Source organism: Parambassis ranga, chromosome 22, assembly GCF_900634625.1.
Source record: "Parambassis ranga chromosome 22, fParRan2.1, whole genome shotgun sequence".
NCBI classification, from domain to species: domain Eukaryota; kingdom Metazoa; phylum Chordata; class Actinopteri; family Ambassidae; genus Parambassis; species Parambassis ranga.
This window is the reverse complement of record NC_041042.1, coordinates 17,010,853-17,035,455: the sequence shown is the minus strand read 5'-3', so window position 1 is coordinate 17,035,455 and position 24,603 is coordinate 17,010,853. Positions and strand designations below refer to the sequence as shown.

General features: G+C 39.5%; 1 protein-coding gene across 1 annotated transcript; it reads right to left on the bottom strand.

The window, feature by feature from the left end:
* Positions 1 to 5,006: 5,006 nt before the first annotated feature.
* LOC114427845 (interferon-inducible GTPase 1-like) lies at positions 5,007 to 22,843 on the bottom strand. The gene is made up of 6 exons (XM_028396052.1): positions 22,837 to 22,843; positions 21,259 to 21,503; positions 20,273 to 20,555; positions 16,324 to 16,513; positions 6,568 to 6,941; positions 5,007 to 5,050 (listed from the first exon to the last, which is right to left on the bottom strand). Exons 1-6 carry the CDS (start codon positions 22,841 to 22,843, stop codon positions 5,007 to 5,009), a joined length of 1,143 nt encoding a protein of 380 aa, XP_028251853.1.
* Positions 22,844 to 24,603: the final 1,760 nt, after the last annotated feature.

Below are 24,603 nucleotides of genomic sequence, written 5' to 3'. Positions count from 1 at the left end.
GACATTGTTGCTGCACAGGATTTGTCAGGTTGTCTACAGGGTTTTTTTCTGTTTTATTTTGTGGTTCTAACGCCTCTCATTTCAGATCTTCAGGTCTTGTCTTAGCCTAGCATTTATTTTACGTCCTTTTTAAGGACATTTTTATTGTGTAAATAACGGCATAAATTGCATAAATAACATTTAAACATTTCAAATTCATATATATGCATACAATTAACAAATGCATGTACACTATGAAAAGTGTGCCTAAAAGCATGTCTGATAATTTAATTAGACTTTTTCCTACAATCTCATGAAATGTTAAATAATTATTTGTTTTCTCTGTTTATTTCAGTTGCAGGCAAAGCCATGTAAGGTTTTATCTAAGTGCTGCTCACCAGTTTGCTACAGTGCTGATACTGTTATGCACTTTTTCTTCATGCTGAGGTTTTTTGTTGTTTTTGTGGACAATTAATCATTTCGATTAACTGATTAATCAATAAATTAGTCAAGAGATTAATTGACATAGAAAAAATTTTTAGTGACCTTCTTCTGTTTTCTGACTTCTGCTCCTTAGTCTTTCCAGTTAATTAGCTAGTATATGAGACTCTTAAATCTGAGCTTTAACCCATATTGTAGTGCAGGTTGTTTACTATGGAAAGCTGTATGTTTGTAGTCAAAATTAAATAAATATTCATGTATTTACTAATTTAGACATTTTCTTTTTTTTATTTATTTTTTATTTACGTTTTTTATTTTCATTCCTAATATGCCAATGAGGGGCTGTCTTTAGACCAGAGCAGTGGCCCCTCTCATTGTAGAAGTCCGACAATAGCATTAGCTAACCTGCTGTGGTGGTTTTGCCAACTACCAGGCTAATAAGGATAAGGGGTCGGACATGTTTTGCTACAGGATGTAGTGATGAAGTTTATAGTTAACCAGGGAATAACTGAACACTTCCAAGCTCTGCCTCTGTCTCTTAAGTGGTGAATGCTTCATTGGCTAACAGAGCTGTAAGTAGTAGTTGTTGTAATGCTCCCGTGCTTTTTTCATTTACAATTGATTGTTTGTTTTTTTCTTAATGCAAGTCTTTATGCAAGTAGGTACAGGAAGAGCAAGAAGAAAAGTATCATCATCAATATGGTGCATGTGAAAGCCAAATGAAGACATAGAAAAAGATCACACAAAATCACAACAATACTCAGTCTGTTCCACATTTTACACATGAATCATAGCATGTAAATGTATGTGAAAACGAAGGTGACATTCTTCTGGTGTTTTGGCACACCACCCTCAATAGTTGACAAACGCCTGTCAAAGGCATACCCAAATTAAACTACAAGCTGTTTGTGAGCCCTTAGGAGTATGTGCAAAAGCTTGGTCTCATTGTGAAGGTAACACTCTGAAATTTTTATTTTAGCTGTGTGATTTACTGCAATTGCAAATGGTTAACAGTGAGAGAAGTCTAAACACAGAGAAATAAAAAGATTTTGTAGCTCGCCTAAATTTTTTTTGTAAAAAAAGGCTGCTTGACAACTGGAGCATGGTGATGTTGATTAGATGACAATATAGTGACACAGGCTGAAGTCTTACCTATTCCCAGTTAAAAGTAGATAGTAATTGGACAAGAAATGACCATTTGGGACAGGTTTTTCTGTAGGTATTCCCAGGCGCTCTCCAAAAAGTGCCATTTGGAGTCTCCAAATGGACACTTTGGCACCAAAGTGCATAACTCTGGAATGCTTCAACATACAGACATCAATGAGAGCTCTAATGAAAGGTGCCACTTAGAGGAACCTCATTCCATATTCAGATTCACTATTAGTATGATTGAAATAATGTTAGTGAAGCAAAAACACATTGAATGCTCATTATTCTACTGAAACTGAAATTGTGCATCAAAAGAAAAGACTCAGAACAAGAGATATGGTCAAAAACAACACCTTTATCTAAACAAATACCCAAACTACTTACAGCAAACTGTTTACATGTTTACAATTCCACAGGTTTCACAGCCACATGTTGTTCTCAGCATGCCACTGTTACAGTCACGGGCTGCTACAAAGCACAGCTAGAAAGCTTGATGGGTGTCTTACTGTCACCAGAGATGTAGACTGGCTTGTGATGTTGTACACTGGGAGTAGGTGGCTGCTCTGGCTCTGGTGCTTGGCTCCCACTCTGTATCTGAATCAGTTTGCCTAAAATGCAAAAAATAAGGTTTTCATTCACAGAACAACTGTATCTGCATTCATTGTTCACCTCACAAATCAATAGTAAAAGTGCACACCACACAGGTAAACAAAATAGAACAGTGTTTGCCTAAAATGCAAAAAATATATAAAACAAAATAACTATAGACATATGTATGTCTGTATGTATATATCAGATATTCATTCACAGAACAACTGTATCTGTATTCATTGTTCACCTCACAAATCAGTCCTCCACAACTACTTGTAGAGGAATAGTAAAAGCGCACACCTCCCCCATACACGTGTAAACAAAACAAAGGACACAACACTGTATTCACTAATTCTTCCAAATGTCTACATTCTGTTTATAAAACTGCAACATGTATAAAAGTTACACTTACTTGTCAAGGACTATATCTCCTCCTTCAATGAACATATCTTCTTCCACCGAGTCAACACATAACACATAACTTTCTGCGTCCGACACGTCCTCGTCAGAAAAGTTGCTTTTCCTTATTGTAAACTCATCGATAACTTCTTCAATGGTGTAATTCTTCTTTTCTGTGTGTTTCGTCATCTCTCTGGTCGCTAGAAACACCAAAATATGTAGCTATACGCTCACTCTCACTGTTACGCACGTACGCACGGACAGCCGGCATCCATTGTTCATGTTTACGCTTAGGTGTGTAGCCCACCCTCCTTCCACAACCCCTTCATGTGGGACATCCCCGTGACGGAAATCTTATTGGCTATACGTCCATTGCATCAGATTCAGCGTCAAATATAATGGGCTGAAAATACAAGCGTACGAGTGGGGGGAGGTGCTTCGCTCGATATAGTCGCTCATTGGATTGTTTTGGCTATGGACAGGCCCTCGATCCTTTTGTATGGTCAAACGAGCTGTCAATCAATAGAGTAGGGAAGTGGCTTTCCAACGAGGTATAGGTTGTCAACAAAGAGCACAAAATGGCTGTGCGCGGAGGGAGATATTGCAGTGAAACATGAACCGTCCTGTCCTCGGGCCGCGTGTCCATATGTGTATACAAAAGGTTAAGAATAAAGGAGCTGAAATCCTTTAATAGGTCATCTATGAAAACCCTGTTGGTTAAAATGTGAACCTGAAAAATATGATGCTTCACTCTGAGGTGACTCTTTTAAAGACTCTCTCTGCATCTTCAGCAAGCTCATTGAGGAAAAACCTCAGAGCTCTGTAGGTTGTAAAGGAAGAGAGGCCCATTGCTATTGGGATTCCATTCCAACTAATGGAATGAATTGTGTTCCTTCCTCTATTGACAGCAATGCAGATGCGCCTGCTAATGAGGACAACACCTTCAGGACAAGATCTTTGGTTATTTGTTTTGCTGACAGACGAGAATGAACAACTTTAACCAGATCATCATATGGCACACCTGACCTGGCAGCGAGTTTTTTCATTGTTGAGACATCAAGACCAAACCCAAAGACATACTGTGTGATAGCAGCAGCCAGTATGCCTGCATCAGCAGCAATAGAAAGACCAGGAACAGGAACAGCTGCTCCAACTGCCGATCCAAGGGCATAGTATTTAATTTGAGACTGGAAAGCCTTTTTCTTTTTCTCGATGACCCTCAGATTGACAATGGGTGTGGCAAAGAGCAGAGCATTCCTCTTGTGTTCAGGAAGTTCTCTCTCTAATGTCTCCTGTAGCAGAGAGAAGTCAAACTCATGGAGCTGAAAGCTGGACACCATGTATGCTTTATTACCCTATTTGAAAATATTCATATTTTTCTGTCATACTTATCTCAGGAAACATTGCTTACAGATGCCTACATCCATACGATACTCACACTGTGTATAAATAAAGGAAGCAACCCCGGAAAAGGCAGAACTGTCGGCACTCCGGTGAGGCACTTCTCCTTGGCTAAGTTGCATTTACCTGTCTCTGTCTCTGAGTCTGTTTGCTGCCCGAACTAGGGGGAACGATTTTCCCCCCAACATTTATTGGTCCTTCGAGCCAGATCCAGAAACTTGTCTTCATCGTTGTGGGAAACCAACACTGAAGTCTGTCGACAGCCTCCACAACAGGTGGAAGTCCCAGAGACCTTTGGACTGCTGCGTTCAGCACCAGGCCAGTGGTTAAAGTGGTTCCACGGCGTCGAAGTCCAGTTGACGGATCAACGAACTCAAACGGGCCAAACGGACGCGGTAAGACAGACATGGAAGTGTATGCCACACACAGTGTGAAGAAATAAAAAGAGTGAGTGGTACAGTAAAGGCTTTTTTACGGTGATAGGAAACCGGCCTACTGTACAGTTTTTTGTTTTATCCTGAGTGACATATGTACCAGTGTGGCTCGTAACCGGCTGGGTTTCGTCCCTTAAATACCAACACCACAACATCTTAGATGTTGTAGAAGGCGTGTTGGTGGCCCACGACTGCCACTAATACTGGAGACTGTCACAAAGGACTAGTAACAAAAAATGGGAAAAACTCAGAGTAAACCATCCGCGGTTTTGACGGGTGATGTGAAGTTTATGGAAGTACATAAACTGATATCCTGGGAACTGCAAACAAAACTCAAATTGGACATAACCAAAAAGAAAAAACAGAAGGATAAGGATAAGTTGAAATTGCAGGCTCAGAAAAGTGATGAGTGGTAAGATGCGCAATGTAAAACGAAAGGAAAAAGAGGAACATAGGCAGAAGGTTTTGGCAAGTATGGTAAAGACCGATGAAGAAACACCAGCCGCAAGTAAAAAGACCAAAAAAGAAAAAAACTAATCTGATCCAATGACACCAACGACCTTCCTACGTACGTAGGAAAAAAGGGACTTATAAAAACGGATAAAACTGTAGTCATTCCCCGACCAAGTAGAACAGGCATGAGAAGGAGTGATAGGCTGAAAAACAAAAATAAAGTTCAGACTTATGCAGCTCTACAAAAAGAACTGCACGCCATAGAGCGAAAATTCCGTCCCCGAAATGCGGGACAGACTGACACTGACACTGACACTGACTGGACCGATGACGATGACTGTGAGTCAGAGTGTGAACCAAGTCCAAACTGCCCCATGGTGGAAGTAGCTAATCCCCAAGTGGGCGAAGGCACAGATCCGACTATTTTAGTGTTCAGACCATGGACTCACTCCGACGTGTAAAGCATGCGAAGGAGGGCCTCCAATCCAGAAAGAGATGCTGTGGAAGGCCTCAGAATGAGTTTCCATCTGAATGGACTGGAAATGCACAGAATGTTAGGATTAATTTTGGGCAGCCAATATTATCATGTTAGAGGCGACTTTAATGGCTGCAAATCACACGGACAATGTATTAGATTTGACAGCCCCGATTTGACTGACCAACTGAACCCTTTGTATGACAGGGTCTGGTACAAAGAGGGAATTACAGCCAAATTACAGACACAAAACAAAAAGACAACGAGACACCTCGCCAGTTTATGGATCGCTTCCTCCCCATTCTCCCATTCTCCCCACTCTAACCTGCCTGTAGAAGTGGATCCTAACACTGTCTTCCAACAACAATTAAAGAGACAGTATATCAGAAACTTGCAACCACCCATAAGACAGTATGTGGAAAAATATTGGGTGACACAAAATTCAGGCACTGCAGAAGACATGCACATGAACATAATCAGAAGAAAAAGAACACAAGTGGTATTTTCCACTTTGACACAGACGAAAGCATGGTGGCTTTTGCATGCTTTCAACCACGACAGAGAGGTCATGGCCGGGGCAGAGGAAGGAGTAGCAGAGGTGGTTTCAGTTCTCACCAGAATTACCCGCAACCTGGAGATGACACATGTTGGTATTGTGGTAAAAAAGGTCATTATGCATGCACTTGCAGAAGTAAGAAACGAGATGAACGTGAAACACAGGAAGCATGACTAGGACCCACACAGGCCACATCAGCTGATGAGCTAGAAGAGGGATGTGTGTTTAATATTCAGCAGTTGTTAGCCGACTGTGATGATTCCCATACCCCATACAGAGAAATTAAAATTGGTGGACAAAATTACACATGTTTATGTGACTCTGGAGCAGATTGTACTGTACTGACTGAACCACCACCTCAGTATAAAGCATCAAACAAGTTTCTGTTCATAAAATCGGCAACAGGGCACCTGAACACGGCTGGATGACTGACAAAAATATGTTTTTCTGACTTCACTTCCGGAAGAATTGGCAGATATACCGGAAGGGTTGTGGTCCACAGGACCTACAGATGTAAGATTTATTAAATCAGCCAACCCAGTACCAAGTGTGTGTGTGACACACACTTGGTACGGATTTTTCCCCCAACAAGCACTAAACAATTAAAATGATAATTTCATAATAATTAATTTGCTGCTTGTTTGTATCTAATGTTTGAACTGATTTTTAATGTATTGGTGCACTCTTACCTTGAATGCAGTTCTCTCTGATTTTTATCAGAGTCTTCTCTCTGTCAAACTCTCTCTGACTCCTTTCTTCATTTTGTAAATCAATGTCAATCTTTGAGCGGACAAAGTAGAACCTCTTCCCCATCTTCTGAATCTCCTGAGCAAGTTTGACGTCATTTTCTCTGAAGCGAGTGGCTGAGACAATGATGAAGAAGTCAAACTTCTCCAGTCCAACGTGCTTCTTGTACTTATTAGCTGGAAACTTGGTGGTGCCGACACCAGGGAGATCCCAGAAGGTCACATTAGGATAGTTTGGATGGGGATATGCTGCAACCTCTGTGGTGGTTTCTACGCAACCAGTGGGTGCAGCTCCCTCATCTCTGTTGTCTATGTCTCTAAAGGCATTAACAAAGCTTGATTTACCAGAGCCACATTCTCAAGTGACAGCAATGTTGACAGGTGTGTTGTTCTGCTTGTCCAAAAGCTTCTTAATCATTTCAACAGCCACTGATCACTGTTCTGGAGTGCTTCTTTAATTTCAGGATCAAGGTCAGCATCCATGATGAATCTTGATATCTGCAGTAAAAGAGAGGTAAAAATAATAATTACCTTCCATGACATAGTGAAAAGTCTATGTCAGTTAATGTCTTGCACATATTGTTTTCTTAAATTTGTTGATCAGTGATAATGGAAAAAGAACTTGTGTGAACTAGTGAATAATGAGTGGTATACTAAAATATAAAATGAATGGTTAAAAAAATATAAAACCAAAATGAAAAAAACTTACAGCTGCCTCACAACATTAAAGGTTTGCAATTTTAAAATACTTGCCTTGATCTCAGAGGATTTGTCTGGTTTGAAACAATAGTTTCACTTTGTGACATATAATGTGGGATACAGGGGCGGTGTCTTTTTTGTGGGTGGAAAGGAAGGAAATTAGTTATTAGTTAGTTATTATTAGTTAGTTAGTTATTAGTTATTGTTTTGGGTGAGATAAAGACAGACTAATTGTCATGGTTTCAGCCAGGTCTTTTATTTTGTAGTTCATTTTGTGTTGCATTAGTTCCAGTTTTACCAGTTATTTCCTGTTTTATTTTGTAACCACTGTTCTCCCTCTTTGTTTCTGGTGTTCTGACTTCCTTCCTCGTCTGTGTTCCCTCCTCCTGTTGATTACCTGCTCCGCCCTAATGTGCTTCACCTGTGTCCTATTGTCTTCCCGCCCTCCTGTGTATAAAGTCAGTGTGTTTCCTCCCTCTTGTTGCCAGTTCGTCTTGTGAGTAATCCAAGTGTCCCAGCCTTTCTTCAGCCAGTTGGTTTCAGTGAGTAATTTGGTGTTTCAGTGTTCAGCCCTGTGTTTTTGGATCCTTTGTGTTTTGACCCTGCTTGGATTCTTGACTACTGTTTTGCCTTTTGTTCTTTGTACCTTTGCCACGCTGACTGATCACCCGTGTACCGAACCCTGGCTTATATTAAAGGAACTGAGTTTGTTTTCACCTCCGGCTAAGTCTGCATTTGTGTCCGCCATCTCACAATCCCTGACACTAATGATGGAAAATATGTTGCTAACAGGCAGTAAAAATGTGACCATTAAGCAGAGGTGTCCAAACTTTTTTCGGGGAGGGTCACATTTGATAATGTGAAAGTCTCCGAGGGCCAACAGTCACCAATGACATTATTTTATTATTTTAAAAATGAGTATGCTGTTATGTAATATATTTCATTTTACACAGCAAACAAAATAACATCTTAGTATTCAGATGAACAGATCAGAACATGTTATCTGAATTTACAGCATAAATTTAAAACATTCAGAGACTGTGTGGTTGTGATAACAGAGCAACAGGCAAGTTATTGACACTACTATGAAGGTAAGATCTGATCATATGTGGCAGGTCTGGTTTAGGAGCAGCAGACATCAGTAAAATCTCAGGTAGACTAGGTGGGAGTCATTTAGTGCTGATCTCAAAGGGTCTGGTAATTTAATGTTCACACATTAACAACGAGACGTAAAAACGTGATGACATGCCTTACGACAGATGCGTACTGAATGGCGGAATCAGAGAGAAGTGCCACATCTACACTCACTGTACATCTGACTGTACAGAGAATGTTAACAAGCAAAGAAGGACTGCTCATTGCTGCACCAATAAAACATCACAGTTTATAACAGACAGTCTGCTCCCATGACACTAACTAATTAATCGTTTACAAATGTTCGCATTTCTGGAGAATTGCTTTTATCCAGCTGCCGGTAAAAAGGCTAATTTATTTATTTTTCAACCATGTCACAGAGCGTCACAGTGCTGTAGGGCTTGGTTGTTACCAAGCTACGCAGAGGACTCTGGTGATGGTGCAAAACACCGGTTCAGCACTTCGACACAATTCACCCCGAGACTAAACATGCTTCTGCATACAACCTGCTATCAGAGAGCATCTGCACAAGTGAAGTTCTCGAAACTACGGAGCCCCTCTGTGACATGGTTGAAAAATAAATAAATGCAGACATAAATAAATGCAGACAGAGAGAGAGTGATAATGTTCTGCTCAGAGAATCATGCAAATGTTACACAATGAGTTAAAAACGAAAATAAGAATTGTTGATTTTGTATGATTTACTCTGTTTGGCTGACGGGCCAAAAATAACACATTTTAAGATAGAAGCCGTCTAATCCTACCGCGGGCCGTAGTCTGGAAACCCCTGCCATAGAGGGAAGGATTTAGTGAAGTTTTAATAATTGAAAACACTAAGTCCAAAAACACAGAAAAATAGCAAAAATGTTGTGACGCAAAAACGGCGTGGCTGGCTGAAGGCTGGTTGGAGTGGTTTGCTACAGCATCTAGGGAAAAAGAACAAAAACACAGAGTCATTAGTTGAATCACAAAAAGTATTCACAGCAAATACGTCACAAAAGTGGTTTCTAGGTGGAGTGAAAGTTACCAGACAGACACACACTTATATTGAGAAAGAGCACAGATGGAGCGCAGGTGTGCCAGCCTCCAACCAACTGGAAACCATGCCCCACCATCCTGAAAAGAAAAGAACTGCCCACAGGGGGCAGAGCAAACCCAAAAAACAACCAACATACAGCCCAAAGTACATCATAACAACTAACCTGGTATATGCAAATTATCGATTCATTCATTAATCGTTTATTAAATGACCTTATCGTTAGATTAACAATTAATTGATAAGCTGTGATTTTCCTGAGAGCCTAAATTTCCCTCAGGGATGCCTGCCTTCCTGTATTAATCCATCCATCCATCTTCAACCGCTTATCCGGGGCCGGGTCGCAGTCTAAGCAGGGACACCCAGACTTCCCTCTCACCAGACACACCCCGGGGGATCTCGAGGCATTCCCGGGCCTGCCAAGAGACATAGTCTCTCCACCGTGTCCTGGGTCATCCCTGGGGTCTTCTCCCAGTGGGACGTGCCTGGAACACCTCCCCAAAGATGCCCAAGCCACCTCAGCTGACTCCTGATGTGGAGGAGCAGTGGTAATCCTACCATTTAGTGTAAATATTGCACACTGTCCTCAAATTGCTCTACCATAGTCAGCATCCATCCATCCTCTCCCTTGAATCCCCTTCCTCCTGCAGTGCAGGGTCATGGGGGGCTGGAACCTATCCCAGCCTATCAACCTATCTACAAACATGAACAAACAAACTTAATTCACACTTACGGGCAATTTAAATTAAACTAACAAGTCTTTGGTATGTAGGAGGAGGCCAGAGCAAACCAGAGAAAACCCACACAGGCACAGGGAGAATGTGCAAACTCCACAAAGTAAGGCTGCAGCTGGAATTGAACCAGGAACCTTTTTGCGACATGGCTAACCGCTGCACCACAGTGCTGATAGTCAGTATTCATATTTCTGCAAATTTGCAAAAACCTCCACACTTCCTGTTGATTTATCCACCATGTCTATTAGTAACAGGGAACTTCATAGTTTCATATTAAGTCACAGCAGAATCTTACTAGTAAACTTTTGAAGCATCACAACTGAAGTGATGAAGTGAAATGATGATCTATTCCACAAGTCCGGGGAATGCAACACAGCCCAGAATAGTGGAAGGAAGGAAAAGTCTGAATATTTGCTTTGACTCCTCACTATGTCAACAACATTATGTTATGAAGAGCATGCCCTTATCGCTTATTTCACTTTTCCACATTAACATATTAAAAACTGCTCTGAATTGCTAAAGAAGCTGAAATTTGTTGGCAGGAGACAGAAGAGAGGACATTGTCTCCATTGGCTTTACTGCTTTACTTGCCAATGCAAACATCCTTTCCAATTCTATGTTGACTTTCCATTTTAATTGATGGCTTGGACAGACAAAACTGTACACTGATGATTGATTGTTTTTTTCTGCACTAAAAGTGATGATTTCCCATTATCAGTGACCTTACTTAGTTTTTTAATAAATGGACTGATAGGTAAGAATAATTTGATTTAAGAAAATGTGAATGTTCCTGTTGCATGATTCAAAGCTATCTATTCCATTAATGGATGGATTCACAAGTTAAAACAGCCAGCAGGTGGCAGTGGAGACTCTCCAAGGCAACAAAAAAGGTTCCTGACGAGAGCATATAGTTGAATTTCACTTCATGTTTGTAAATCATTCCACATTGTTTTCTGGTTATATTTTATTAAAAAAATTGAACTGTCTAAAAAATATGTTTGTGATCTGAGGATCAAACAAATGAATTCATACGTTTTATTTGACCCCACCCAAACTTCACAGGATGAGTAAAAGGCAGACTTCTGTGCGCTCACATAGCTGTCTGGAATTAGCGACATATCGACCAATCAGAAAATAGAATTCCTTGTTGCCAGGTGAGGTCTGAGGTTCAGGCAGAGGCTCAGCTGCAAGCACACGTTCCGTGAACATGCGTGTCATCTATGCTTGGAATGCAAAGTGTGGACAAGCTGGAGGTGGAAGAGAACCATCAGGAGAGGGACAGAACAGCTGCCATTATATTTGTAATGGGACGTCAGGATGCAAGGCTAACTAGTTGTATATTTTTTCATAGATAACTCGCACCTGAGTATACCCCTGAGTATAAGTCGCATACCCAGCCAAAGGATGAAAAAAAAGTGCGACTTATAGTCTGGATAATACGGTAAACAAATTCTGGGATTTTGAAACATTACTATTGCACAATGGGTGTGGTGAGTCGTAGCCCCTTGTACAATATGCCCCCTAGGTAGCTATGAGGGGCCGTACAAGACATAATGCAGTCTGACACTCTCACACACACATATTCTCCCTCTCACATACATATATTCTCCCTCTCACATACATATATTCTTATTTTACATTCATATATGTGTGTGAGAGTAAGAATATATGTGAGTGAGAGAGAAAGAATAGTGGAAACGGATGTAGGTAAGAATATATGTGTGTGAGAGAAGAATATATGTGCTGGGAATGGATGGAATCACTGCATTATAAGTGGTAGAAAGACGATGTCTGAGGCCACCACCTCTGTTAAGGGAAGGTTTTTCCAGCTTAATGTGGCGACACGCTGGCGAGATGACCAGCTTACTAACACGTGACAAATACGCCACCTCGGGAGAGTGCCCGAGGACACACCAGTACTCCAGTGAGGAAATCACAATTTTTAAAGAGAAACGTACTCAGGTTCGGTACCCAGGCAGGCAAGACACAAGGTTCCAAATCCAAGAATACAATTTTATTACAAATGGACAATAAAAATCAGTGGTTTAAAAGGCTAAAAGTTTCTCCATTTAAAAGGATAAGAGCAGGTGGGGGCTTTCTGGCTGTGGGTAGGAGAAGGACCAAATCATCAACCGCAAGCTCTACTTCCGACTGTATCCTGGGGAAGCCACTCCACGCCTGTATGGACTCCCCAAGATACACAAGTCCCCCTCAGACCCATCATCAGCAGCACAAACTCAGTCACATACAATGTGGCTAAGCACTTGGCTGAACTCCTGACACCACTGGTGTCACCTCCCTGTTCACCTGAATCTCTACATCAGAAGCCACAGAGGAGATGCCTCACACAAGACAACACACTCAAGGAAAGAACTTGGTCAGAAAACACATTACATAACTGAGGTAGAAAGTGAGTGTGATACAACATGAGTTGAAGGAGACAGAGGTCTGTCAATATTGGAGTGTGCTGTGTAATATCAAACAATGTGAGAGTCAATAAGGGAGAGGCAATATTTGTATAATTCAAGTGAAATACATTTTAAATAAGGTTGACTCCCTGTTTGCATTTGAATCCTGTCAGGTTTGGTAGTTGGACTCAGGTGCACACATGAGTTCAAAGAAAACAAGTTCAGTTTTATTCAAGGTTTCTATGAGAATGAGTAGAGGTCCAAAACCAGAAAGGCAAAAAATGAATAAGTAATAATGCTGGAGGATGTTGCAGGCAGCAGAATGTTCTCGACGGTGTCTCCAGACTCACGTCTAACACATGCTCAGTGTGAACCTGCTCTCATCCGTGAAGAACACAGGGCGCCAACGGTGAATATGCCAGTCTTGGTGTTCTCTGGCAAATGCCAATCACCCTGCATGGTGTTGGGCTTAATCTGAATAGATTCTTATATTATTTTTTAAAGATCGATTCATATGTTAATATGATTAATTAATCACATTAATACATTTTCCCCAGTGAACTTTTTTTCTGTCTCAGAGTGTCCTGTAGTTTGTCTCTGAGCTCTGACACAGCTGCTGTCACATCCTCAAAGTACCTCAGAGGACGGATGTTGATGCTGGATGAGTGTGTTGACGCACTGAGTGCTGACAGTGAGCCGTAGTTGTGTAGAAAGTGGATGTGGTGAGGTGACTTGTCGCCACCTTGTGGACTCTTATCTGTTGTTGGTTTCTTTGTGTTTTAGGTGCACTGATGAGGCTGCTGTGGTTGCTGGGCAGAATGCTGGATCTGGGTGGACTCACCTGTTTTCCATCCTCCTATCAGACTGCTGGTGGCATTTAGGGATCACTCACTCCTCCACTCCCCTCTTTCAGTTTACCGCTGTGGTAGAACTCAAGCTGTTCTTTTAAACCTTAGTGTTATATATTTGTGCAGAAATATAAAAAATCCTACAGGGTTGACAAACTTTAAATGAGCACTATAAATAAATAAAAAAAACTCATACATCCAAGAGTTTGTTTTTTTCATAGCTATTAAATATCCAGACTGTCCAGTGGATCACAGAGGTAAATAAACATCAGAAAAACTAAACTGACAAATGTGTGCTGTAACAGAGGTATAGAAGATATTTGATATTTCTCACCGAGTATTAGAAGCAAGTTTAAGCCCAACCAGCTTAAACCTACCCTCATCTGTTACCTCCTGCAGTTACAGCTGTCATGTTTTATTCAAAAATATTTTGAGCCATTTGTCCAGTTTGAACAAGTGAGATGCTGAATAACTGAGAGAAATCAATGTGTGGAATCACATCAGTAATTTGTCGCAGTTTCAGTCATGAAAACAGAATAAAAAGAGCAGGAAAGTTGAAGAAAAGACTTGAATTTGACATTGAATATATTAGCAATAGATTGATGTGACTGCTTCATACACATGATATATGCCTCTATCCTCACTCTTGTCCTGGCTGCAGTGTGACACCCTGATATGTTGACAGCAGCATTCTGCAGTTCATCCAGAAGAAAGGTGATGGAGGTGTGCTCTAAGGGCAGCAGGTTGAGGTCAGCTTTGAAGCCATGATGCAGCATCCTGCAGCACCTCCACTGTTAGAGCTGAGTCAGATGTTGTAATTGTACCTACTGAATGTGAAAGTGTAGAACTTCACCTTGTGTTAGAATATGTTATAGGGTGCATTGATTGTTTGATTAAAAAATCAAATATGGTTATAAAAATGATTTTTTGACATCTATGATCAAAAAATGTCCATATGACATTTTTTGTATCTGTTGTAGTTTCTCACAGTCACCACTGGAGGCCAGTAAACTCACCACATTGTTACAGTCAACAATATCCAAACAGTTGAACATTTTGCTCACAGCCACATGAATTCAAAGTTTATTTTTAATATTAACATAAATGTTGCATATTGATTAAATAATAATAATAACTAGAAAAATAATTATTATATAAATATATATATTATTATATATATTTAATATATAAATAATATATTATTATTATTAGTAATTGCAATAATGGCATTGTGCTTCCTTTTTTTTCCAAAAGGGGGAATGCCCTCACATTCTCTCAGTGTTGACCTCCAACTACTTGTGCATATAAAGACCATAGATATGGTGTATTTCGAACTCAAATTCAGATCAATGACACATTTTTTGTGTGAATGCTCCAACCGTACCCAGACCCCATTTAAAATGAACCTAGAAAGTTTGCTAAAAAAGTCTGCAGTATGGTTCACCTAATCAGCGCATTGTGAACATTGTGAACGTGCACTGGGTCCACTTTGACTTTTTCACTGTATTATAACCTTCTTTACTTGCCGTAGTGACTGTAGTCGGTGAAAACAAACAAAGCATGGCAGCAGCAGGTCGTGGTCGTGGCAATGGCAATAAACAATAATTATATAAAATATAATAATTATTATAATTATTACTATTATAAATGCATAATTCGAATTATATAAATATAATTTACATTTTATAAACAAGTTATTTAGACACCCAATAAAAAATAACTATGGCAATAAATAATGTAAATATGTAAATCTTTCCACTGTGTTCTCCCTGTGCCTACATTCTAAAGATGCTAGGTCAATTGGTCACTCTAAATTGCGAGTGTGAGGGTTGTTTGTCTGCATGCCTCTCACCTATAGTTAGCTGGGATAGGCTCCACGTGACCCTGCACTGCAGGACGAAGCAGGTTAATGGATGATGGATGGATGGACATGCAATAATTTAACAAGCATTACAGTAGATATTTTGCTTCAAGTGAAAACTACCCAGAGTTCAGTGCACTTGCGGTGTGAGAGCTCTAGAGGATCTGGCATGAACAGAAAGAGGACTGAGGCCCCAACAAATCTGAAATAGTGAGGTGAAACTTGCAGTGTGCAACAAAATAAATGCAGTGATTCTAACATGCTATACACCTACGTAAATGATAATTACAATTACAATTGTAACTATACAATACAATCGCAATAATAAGCATTTTATAACATTTACACAATAATATCTTATTTTTCTCAAATTTCCTGTCCTGCACTAATAACATAAATGAGACTGATTGAGGCCATAATAAAGTGATTAATCTTTATTTCAAATCAAGTCAAATATAGTTTTTATTTAAAAAAAAAAACTATATTTGACTAAATTCGCAGCTGGTATTCAGTTAGAAACCGTATGATGCATCACACTGAGGTGTCCACACCCAGAGCCTTTATAAAGACTCTCTGTGCATCTTCAGCAAGCACATCCAGGAAATGATTCAGAGCTCTGTAGGTTGTGGTGAAAGAGAGGCCCATTGCTACTGGAATTCCAAATATTGGAATGAATCTGGACCCTTCCTCTGCTGCCACTAGCACAGCTGTGCCTGCTAATGCGGTCAACGCCTTCAGGATGAGCTCACAGGTTATTTTTTCTGCAGCCAGTGGTGATTTAATGACAGATCTCAAATCATCATATGGCACATCTGAGCTGGCAGCAAGTCTTTCCAGTGACGACTTATCAAGACCAAGCTCAAGTATATACTCTTTGAGAACTCTAAGCAGTAGAGTTAGATCAACAGCAAAAGACAGGTCAGGAACAGGAACAGCTGCTATTGCTGCAGATACCAGGGCATGGTATTTAATGCAGGACTGGAAAACTTCTTTCTTTTTCGTGATGATCTCCGAGTTGATGGTGGGCATGGCAAACAGCAGAGCGTCCCTCTTGTGTCTGGGAATTTGTCTCTCTAATGTCTTCTGTAACAGAGGGAAGTCGAACTTACCGAGTTTAAAGCTGGACACCAGGAAGACCTCTGGGGACGTAAGGCCTTCATCTTTAAGATCTGTTTGTAGTATACAAAATGTTTCAGAGTTAATATAACTCTTAACCCTCATGCATTGTTCGCAAACACTACCCTAATGTGTTGTTCGGGGACAAAAACGTCCCCTAACTTTAACGGTCTTAAAAATATATTAGATAAATATTTTTTTGAAATTTTTTTGCATAGACCTTTTAATTAACTTCAGTTCTAATCAACAGTAGTGAAAAAATCATTTTCCCCCAGGATTTTAACCCTTTAATCACCAATTTTATGAGGGGTGGTGCTGAAAATTGAAAAAAAAAAACACAAAATGGCTCATTTTTAATAGAAAAGGTGAATGTGGACTGGATTCTTTTGAACCTTTATTACAGTCTTGGTCATGTCAAACATCAGTAAAAAAATTGACTTGATTGCATTATTAGTTTTTGCACAGCACTGGATTTTCTTTTTTTCTCCCTAATGTGTTGTTCGGGGACAAATACGTCCCCTAACTTTAACGGTTTTAAAAATATATTAGATAAATATTTTTTTGAAATTTTTTTGCATAGACCTTTTAATTAACTTCAGTTCTAATCAACAGTAGTGAAAAAATCATTTTCCCCCAGGATTTTAACCCTTTAATCACCAATTTTATAAGGGGTGGTGCTGAAAATTGAAAAAAAAACACACAAAATGGCTCATTTTTAATAGAAAAGGTGAATGTGGACTGGATTCTTTTGAACCTTTATTACAGTCTTGGTCATGTCAAACATCAGTAAAAAAATTGACTTTATTGCATTATTAGTTTTTGCACAGCACTGGATTTTCTTTTTTTCTCCCATTTTGTCCCATAGACTTACATTATAAACACACTTTTTTTGACTGCACAGCCATGGCACTAAATAATCATGCATTCTTGATTGTTGGTGGTTTACCCTGTTGGTAGGAGGTAAAATTTGTGATTTTTACAGTTAACAACTTAATTACCATATTAACCCTTTACCTGCAGGCCTGTGCTCATGTAGTGTAGTTTCTGGCTTGTATATGGAGTTATAGGGAGTATTTTAGCACATAATTGTGTGTCTACACACTGTGTGTGTATGTTAGAGAGGAAGAGAGCCATTTGCACACTGATCTTGTTGTCTGTGAGTACACACAACCACAGAGTCTTCATAGTAAACAAAAACAAAGAAAGTGTTGCTATGCACGTGTGGCCCTTTGATGTCTACAGGTGCAGACTAAACAAAACAAAAAGGCAAGTGGTCTTACATGTGACCTTGTGGTCATTTGATGGTGAGAAGAGCAGAAAGCAACATGAAGAGAGGATTCACTTGTGCACAATCTCTGGAAATGATTGTGCAGCCTGGCTCTATGAAGGGCCAGGCTGTGAAGCTGTGAAGGCTGCACAAGTAGATCCGTCACTTGTTCACAAGCGAATCCTTCATTCGTTCACAAGTGAATCCTTCACTCATGCACAGGTGAATCCTCTCTTCATGCTGCTTGCTGCTCTTGTCACCATTAAATGACCAGGAGGATGCATGCAAGTCCACTAGTGTTTTTGTTTTGTTTAGTCTGAACCTCTCAGCATCAAAGGGCCCGGCACTTACTTTTAGGGCTGCAACAAATTTACTTTACTTTACTTTACTAAACTACTTTTAATACTAATTTTAGTAGGGGACTAAACTGTAGATTAGATTTGGTTAGTCAATGATTATTTATTATGTTATCAAGTTATCTATCTATGGTGTCTAGTTAGTAACATGCACATGTACGTATGGTCGTGTGGAGCGCAACACACCATGGAAAAGGGGCACTTAGACCTCACTTAGACTAATTCAGTGATCTCAACTGAGACACTAACCTAAAAGTAAAGTCACTCTACTGGAGGACGTGTTTTCCGAAAGCTAAAAAAAAAAAAAAAAACAGCTATTTTACCCATCCACAACTTCAGACGCCAGAACTCCTGGATGTTTTCATTTTACATGCTTATGCATTGCCGTTGTACGTCTGAATTAGGTACACTTCACTTACTTAGTAACTTTATTTTCCTGACTTTCCTTCCCTGACAGTGTGCAAATGGCTCTCTTCCTCTCTAACATACACACACAGTGTGTAGACACACAATTATGTGCTAAAATACTCCCTATAACTCCATATACTTAAGCCAGAAACTACAGTACATGAGCACAGGCCTGCAGGTAAAGGGTTAATATGGTAATTAAGTTGTTAACTGTAAAAATCACAAATGTTACCTCCTACCAACAGGGTAAACCACCAACAATCAAGAATGCATGATTATTTAGTGCCATGGCTGTGTAGTCAAAAAAAGTGTGTTTATAATGTAAGTCTATGGGACAAAATGGGAGAAAAAAAGAAAATCCAGTGCTGTGCAAAAACTAATAATGCAATAAAGTCAATTTTTTTACTGATGTTTGACATGACCAAGACTATAATAAAGGTTAAAAAGAATCCAGTCCACATTCACCTTTTCTATTAAAAATGAGCCATTTTGTGTGTTTTTTTTTCAATTTTCAGCACCACCCCTTATAAAATTGGTGATTAAAGGGTTAAAATCCTGGGGGAAAATGATTTTTTCACTACTGTTGATTAGAACTGAAGTTAATTAAAAGGTCTATGCAAAAAAATTTCAAAAAAATATTTATCTAATATATTTTTAAAACCGTTAAAGTTAGGGGACGTTTTTGTCCCCGAACAACACATTAGGGGGTAAAATTTGCCCACAGTGTACCGTTGACCTATGAAAAATTTTAAAATCATATTAACAAAATTTATGTAAAATTAAGCTTATTGAGGAAAAATGATTCAATTTGTCCACATATTGACAAAGTTATGGCCAAAATAAACAGAAAAATTTCTCTCAGAGGACAAAAATGTCCCGAACAACGCATGAGGGTTAAGTCAACTCACCAGATTATCTGTAAACAATGTACAGTAATTAATGTGTGCTAAAATGAGGAAAGTGATTTAAATCGAGGCAACTGGACTTGAGGATTGTTTTTTTTTATGATACATATCAGGATATAAATCAAATAACTCTTTCTGTCAAACTTATTTTTTTTATTTTATGAAAACACACAAATATTCTGATGAACACTACAACTGTATTTAAAATAGATGCAATATGTATGGATAATAAAGTAAAATCTGAATTCTGACAAAATGAATAACTATCGTTTGGTCAGCTCAACATTTCAAAACAGTTAAAATATGTAATACAAAAGAAAAGGACGAAATTATGAAAAGAAGTTTGTGCCACGAGGGGACATTAGGGGGCTGCAACCCCTGCATTTTATTCTGTGTGGCTCCTCATTTGCAGGAACATGATGTCTGAAATATAATATAATCACAGCTTTTTTTTTAATGTTTTTTTTGTTTTTACATACATATAAACACGGGTCTTAAATTGTGTCTCTATTTTGAAGTATAGCCGCTGTAGCAGCAATACCAGAACACAACAGTCAGTTCTGGCACTACCAGTGTGCCATATCTGTCACACTGTGATGCTGCACCAGCCTACCCCTCCATGCTTAGGGATAATAAAAAAGTGTATGCATGCCTGCATTTATGTTCTGACACTGCCAGTGCACACTCATCTTCTTGTTGGCCTCTAAGGCCACAATACTCCTATAGTATTAACCTGAACATTAGCAAACGTGTTGGCCGCTGGCTGCTACTCATCTGTGATATGTGCGCCAGCCCAAACTCTTTGTAAATGACACCTATGCAACTGCATTTTAACACTGTAAGAGGATAACATTCAATATTAATTCAGAAACTTACTTTGAATGCAGTTTTGTCTGATTTCCATCAGAGTCTTCTCTCTGTCAAACTTGGTCTTGAAATCCTGCTCTTCATTATATAAATCACTGTCAATCTTGCAGCGGACAAAGTAGAACTTCTTCTTCATCTTCTGAATCTCCCGAGCGAGTTTCACATTGTTTTCTGTGAAACGAGTGGCTGAGATGATGATGAAGAAGTCAAACTTGTCCAGTCCAACATTGTCCAGGTACTTATCAGCTCGAAACCTGGGGGTGCCAACTCCAGGGAGATCCCATAGGATCACCTTAGGATAGTTTGGATGGGGATATGCTGTAATCTCTGTGGTGGTTTCATTACAACCAGTAGGTGCAGCTCCCTTATCTCCACGTTTTAGGCCTCTGAAGGCATTAACAAAGGTGGATTTACCAGTTACCTCAACACTGTTGATACATTATTAAAGAATAAATTGCAATATTAGCAGATACTTACTCATACAGACATTTCCCTTATGAAATAAGTTCCAATGAGGTTTATGCAGGTCAGATCAACTACCTGTTATAGGATTTTATCACAATGCAGTGACCAATGAAAACGCTTCAGGTGGCATAGTCTAAGCCAATCAGTTCTCAAGTAGGAGGTGATGTTTGTAAAACACCTGATTTACAAGAAGTAGGCTACAGAAGGGAGGGTTGTGTCAAAGGAAAACAAATTGTAAAAAACATTGTAATAGGGTAACATTGAATATTGGTGCACTCTTACCTTGAATGCAGTTCTCCTTGATTTTTATCAGAGTCTTCTCTCTGTCGAACTCTCTCTGATTCTTTTTTTCATTATATAAATCACTGTCGATCTTTGAGCGGACAAAGTAGAAGTTTGACATCGTTTTCTCTGAAGCGACTGTCTGAGATGATGATGAAGAAGTCAAACTTCTTCAGTCCAACATGCTTCTTGTACTTATTAGCTGGAAACTTGGTGGTGCCGATACCAGGGAGATCCCATAAGACCACATTAGGATAGTTTGGATGGTGGTATGCTGTAACCTCTGTGGTGGTTTCTACACAACCAGTGGGAGCAGCTCCCTCATCTCCATTTTTTATGCCTCTGAAGGCATTAACAAAGGTGGATTTACCAGAGCCACATTCTCTAGTGACAGTGATGTTGAGTGAAATGTTGTTCAGCTCCTCCAAAAATGCATTTATCTTTTCTACAGCTAGGTTTTGCTCATTGTTCTGCAGGGCTTCTTTAATTTCTTCTGTTAATGGATGATGTTCTCACTGTCTTACTATCTTACCTGCCACAGACAAAATCCATGTCAGTAGTAATCTGAGTACATAATTTCAACTACATAAGATTAAACGGAAGTAGAATTTTGGCAGATACTTACACAGGAGTCCTGTTAAAACAGACTGAGCAGAGACGTTTGTGATTTTTAAAAGAGTTACAGTAAGCTGTATGAGTTCAACTACTGGACAACTTTATACAGTCATCAGAGGGCAAACAGCCTAAACTAAATACCTAATCACGTGATTTACAAGAATGTATGTAAAGTATTCACTGCATATTTGAGACTGAGGAAGAGTTTGAGTATTCTAAAAGAAGAAAGTTGACATAAAGACCTCCAGGTAGTCATCAGCTGGGCATACATATATCACTTACAAACACAGGCAGCTTTTTATGTTTTATAACTGCTGAAGCTTTGTCCACTTTTGGTATGTTCAGTAGTACTTATTGTGTACTTATTGTTTTAGGCTAAATAACAGTGTGTCTCTGTGTGCTCTTGTTGGCACAATAAACACACATCATGTGGGATACATCCTTCTTCCATGAATGGCAGCATGAATGTCAAACTGGTGTATCAGAATTCTGGCATGTGTGTAATAGTTGTGCAAGCAGGAAGGCTGAACTGGGCATGCAGATAAGGAGAAGTGGAGAGAGAGTGCAAGGCAAGGAGAAAGAACCTGAAACTGAAGGAAATATGTCATTTTGTGTGTAGATGACACTTTATTTGAGCAAAGGAAACATGTTTTTGTCTGCTCAAATTCAGTTATTTTGTGCTCGAAAATATTTTTTCCTTACAGTATTACATTTTCTCCTCAACATATGATTGACATGCTTGGAGTTTTTATTCGCCTGCGCTCACAATAAATTCACAAATATTATGCCATAGCTGTCTCTATCAACCTTTATTTAACCTGATAAAATATATATAAAATGATAGGTCAGCAGCACATGTCAATAAAACAATTACAAAATGTGACAATTAAAACATACAATTTGACAAGTGAAATTGTGTTTTTGACAAAAGTGCAGGAGCTCAACAAGCCACAATAAGTTTAACATTTAAATCACAGGCACAGTTCAATGGTGTTTCTCTGCCTGTCCCTGAGGATAGAACAGAACTGTCGTGCTGACTGGTTTCACTCTGCTGCTGCTGCTGCTGTTTGCAGTCTGTGTTAATGTTTATCTGAGAAAAGTCGTGATGCTGAATTATCTGTGTATTTACCAAATCAGCCGTCATCATAGTGTAAGATATTTGATATTTGATCATAGTGCTGGTTTGCTGTGGTTGTGTGCTCGCTGTTCACCCTCCATGGTTCTGAAGTGTGGCCGATGGCTTCTTAGCTGTGTTCATGCTGCTGTGTGTAGTACAGATGAAAAGTAGTTTAGTGTGGCAGCAGGAAGGAGGTGACTGTCAGGCTCTATGCACCCAGACTGTGACGTGTCAAATGACCAGCGTCATTATCAGTGGGTCTGTTGCAGGTGTGTGCGTTACACTCATGAACAGGTGTGCAGAGCCGTCAGAGCTTCTGTTTCTATTGAGGACGTAGTTCAGTGTAACTAATAGAGGATTTACTATTTGCTTCACTTTTAGTGTTCACTAAAAGCACCTGACTGGCCACATAAGTTATAATCAGACACTCAATATAATAATACAGTGGTGAGTGGTACCTACCTGAAATTCCTTCTGGTGAGCACAGACAGACAATTTTATACTGTGGTTAACATCATTCCATCCCAGACAGTCTGCAGGACAACACAAGCAGGGGGTGCCAATTGATTGGCACTCCCCTCTGTTAAGATAAGCCAGCTGAGTGGTACCTACCTGAAATTCCAAACATTGTTTTTGGTTAAAGAAGAAATGGCAGAGAAGAAGGATTAAAACAATGCTGTTCATTGTTTTAATAATTACAAATCGGCAATCATTTCATCTGTTCTTTTTCCTCACCACGACCACTAGAGGGCAGCAAACATTAATCACAATTAGTCTTACAGGCGTCAGACAGACTCAGTAACACAGTACATCAGTGAATTATGTCTTGTGAAAAAAAATCATGTGCACTAATGTGACTACTTTATACCTACACAGGAGAATCATATTTATTTATACAAGAGAGGGGGACATAAATCAAACGTACAAGAACAGAACAAAGAGATTATCTGGGTTATTATGGCTGTGGTTGGTGGATGTTACATATTACTAACATTGTAGTGACTATTTGTCGAAAATATTTGAAACTCTAACTAAACAAAACCGATCAACTAAAATCAAACAATCACTCATATGCACCGTGGGGATTTGGCAGAAAAAACTCAATGTCCATTCCAAAAAATCATTTTGATGGCAGGTTTATTTAGTCCGTGTTCAGGCAGACAACCAGACAAACTTGTCCCTGCTGTGTCTCTTGCGCTGGTAAAAAACCATTAGCCCACCCAGGGCATTCTGGTCTACCTGTGTCTACCTGCTTACCTAATAAATATAACCTTGGTGCCCCCTAGTGACACTAAATTGCAACAATAAATTAAACTAAATCAATAACTAATTTACACTCAACAAAAATATAAACGCAACACTTTTGTTTTTGCTCCCATGTTTCATGAGATGGACTTGAAGATCTAAACTTCATTCCAGATACACAATATTACCATTCCTCTCAAACATTGTTCACAAATCTGTCTAAATGTGTGATAGTGAGCACTTCTGCTTTGCTGAGATAATCCATCCCACCTCACAGGTGTGCCACATCAAGATGCTGATCTGACATCATGATTAGTGCACAGGTGTACCTCAAACTGCCCACAATAAAAGGCCACCCTGAAATGTGCATTTTGTTTCTGCTTTATTGGCGGTCTGGGGACTCAAAACCAGTCAGTATCTGGTGTGACCACCATTTGCCTCATGCAGTGCAACACATCTTCTTCGCATAGAGTTTATCAGATTGTCTATTGTGGCCTGTGGAATGTTGGTCCACTCCTCTTCAATGGCTGTGCGAAGTTGCTGGATATTAGTGGGAACTGGTGCACGCTGTCGTATACGCCGGTCAAGCACATCCCAAACATGTTCAATGGGTGAC

Excerpts from the sequence above, each read along its gene's own strand:
- LOC114427845 (XM_028396052.1), bottom strand. Across the intron at positions 20,556-21,258 it reads ACCATCCAAACTATCCTAAT|GTGATCCTATGGGATCTCCC; the intron begins GTGGTCTTATGG and ends AACTATCCTAAG. Across the intron at positions 16,514-20,272 it reads CAGACAAAACTGCATTCAAA|ATCTTAAAGATGAAGGCCTT; the intron begins GTAAGTTTCTGA and ends TACTACAAACAG.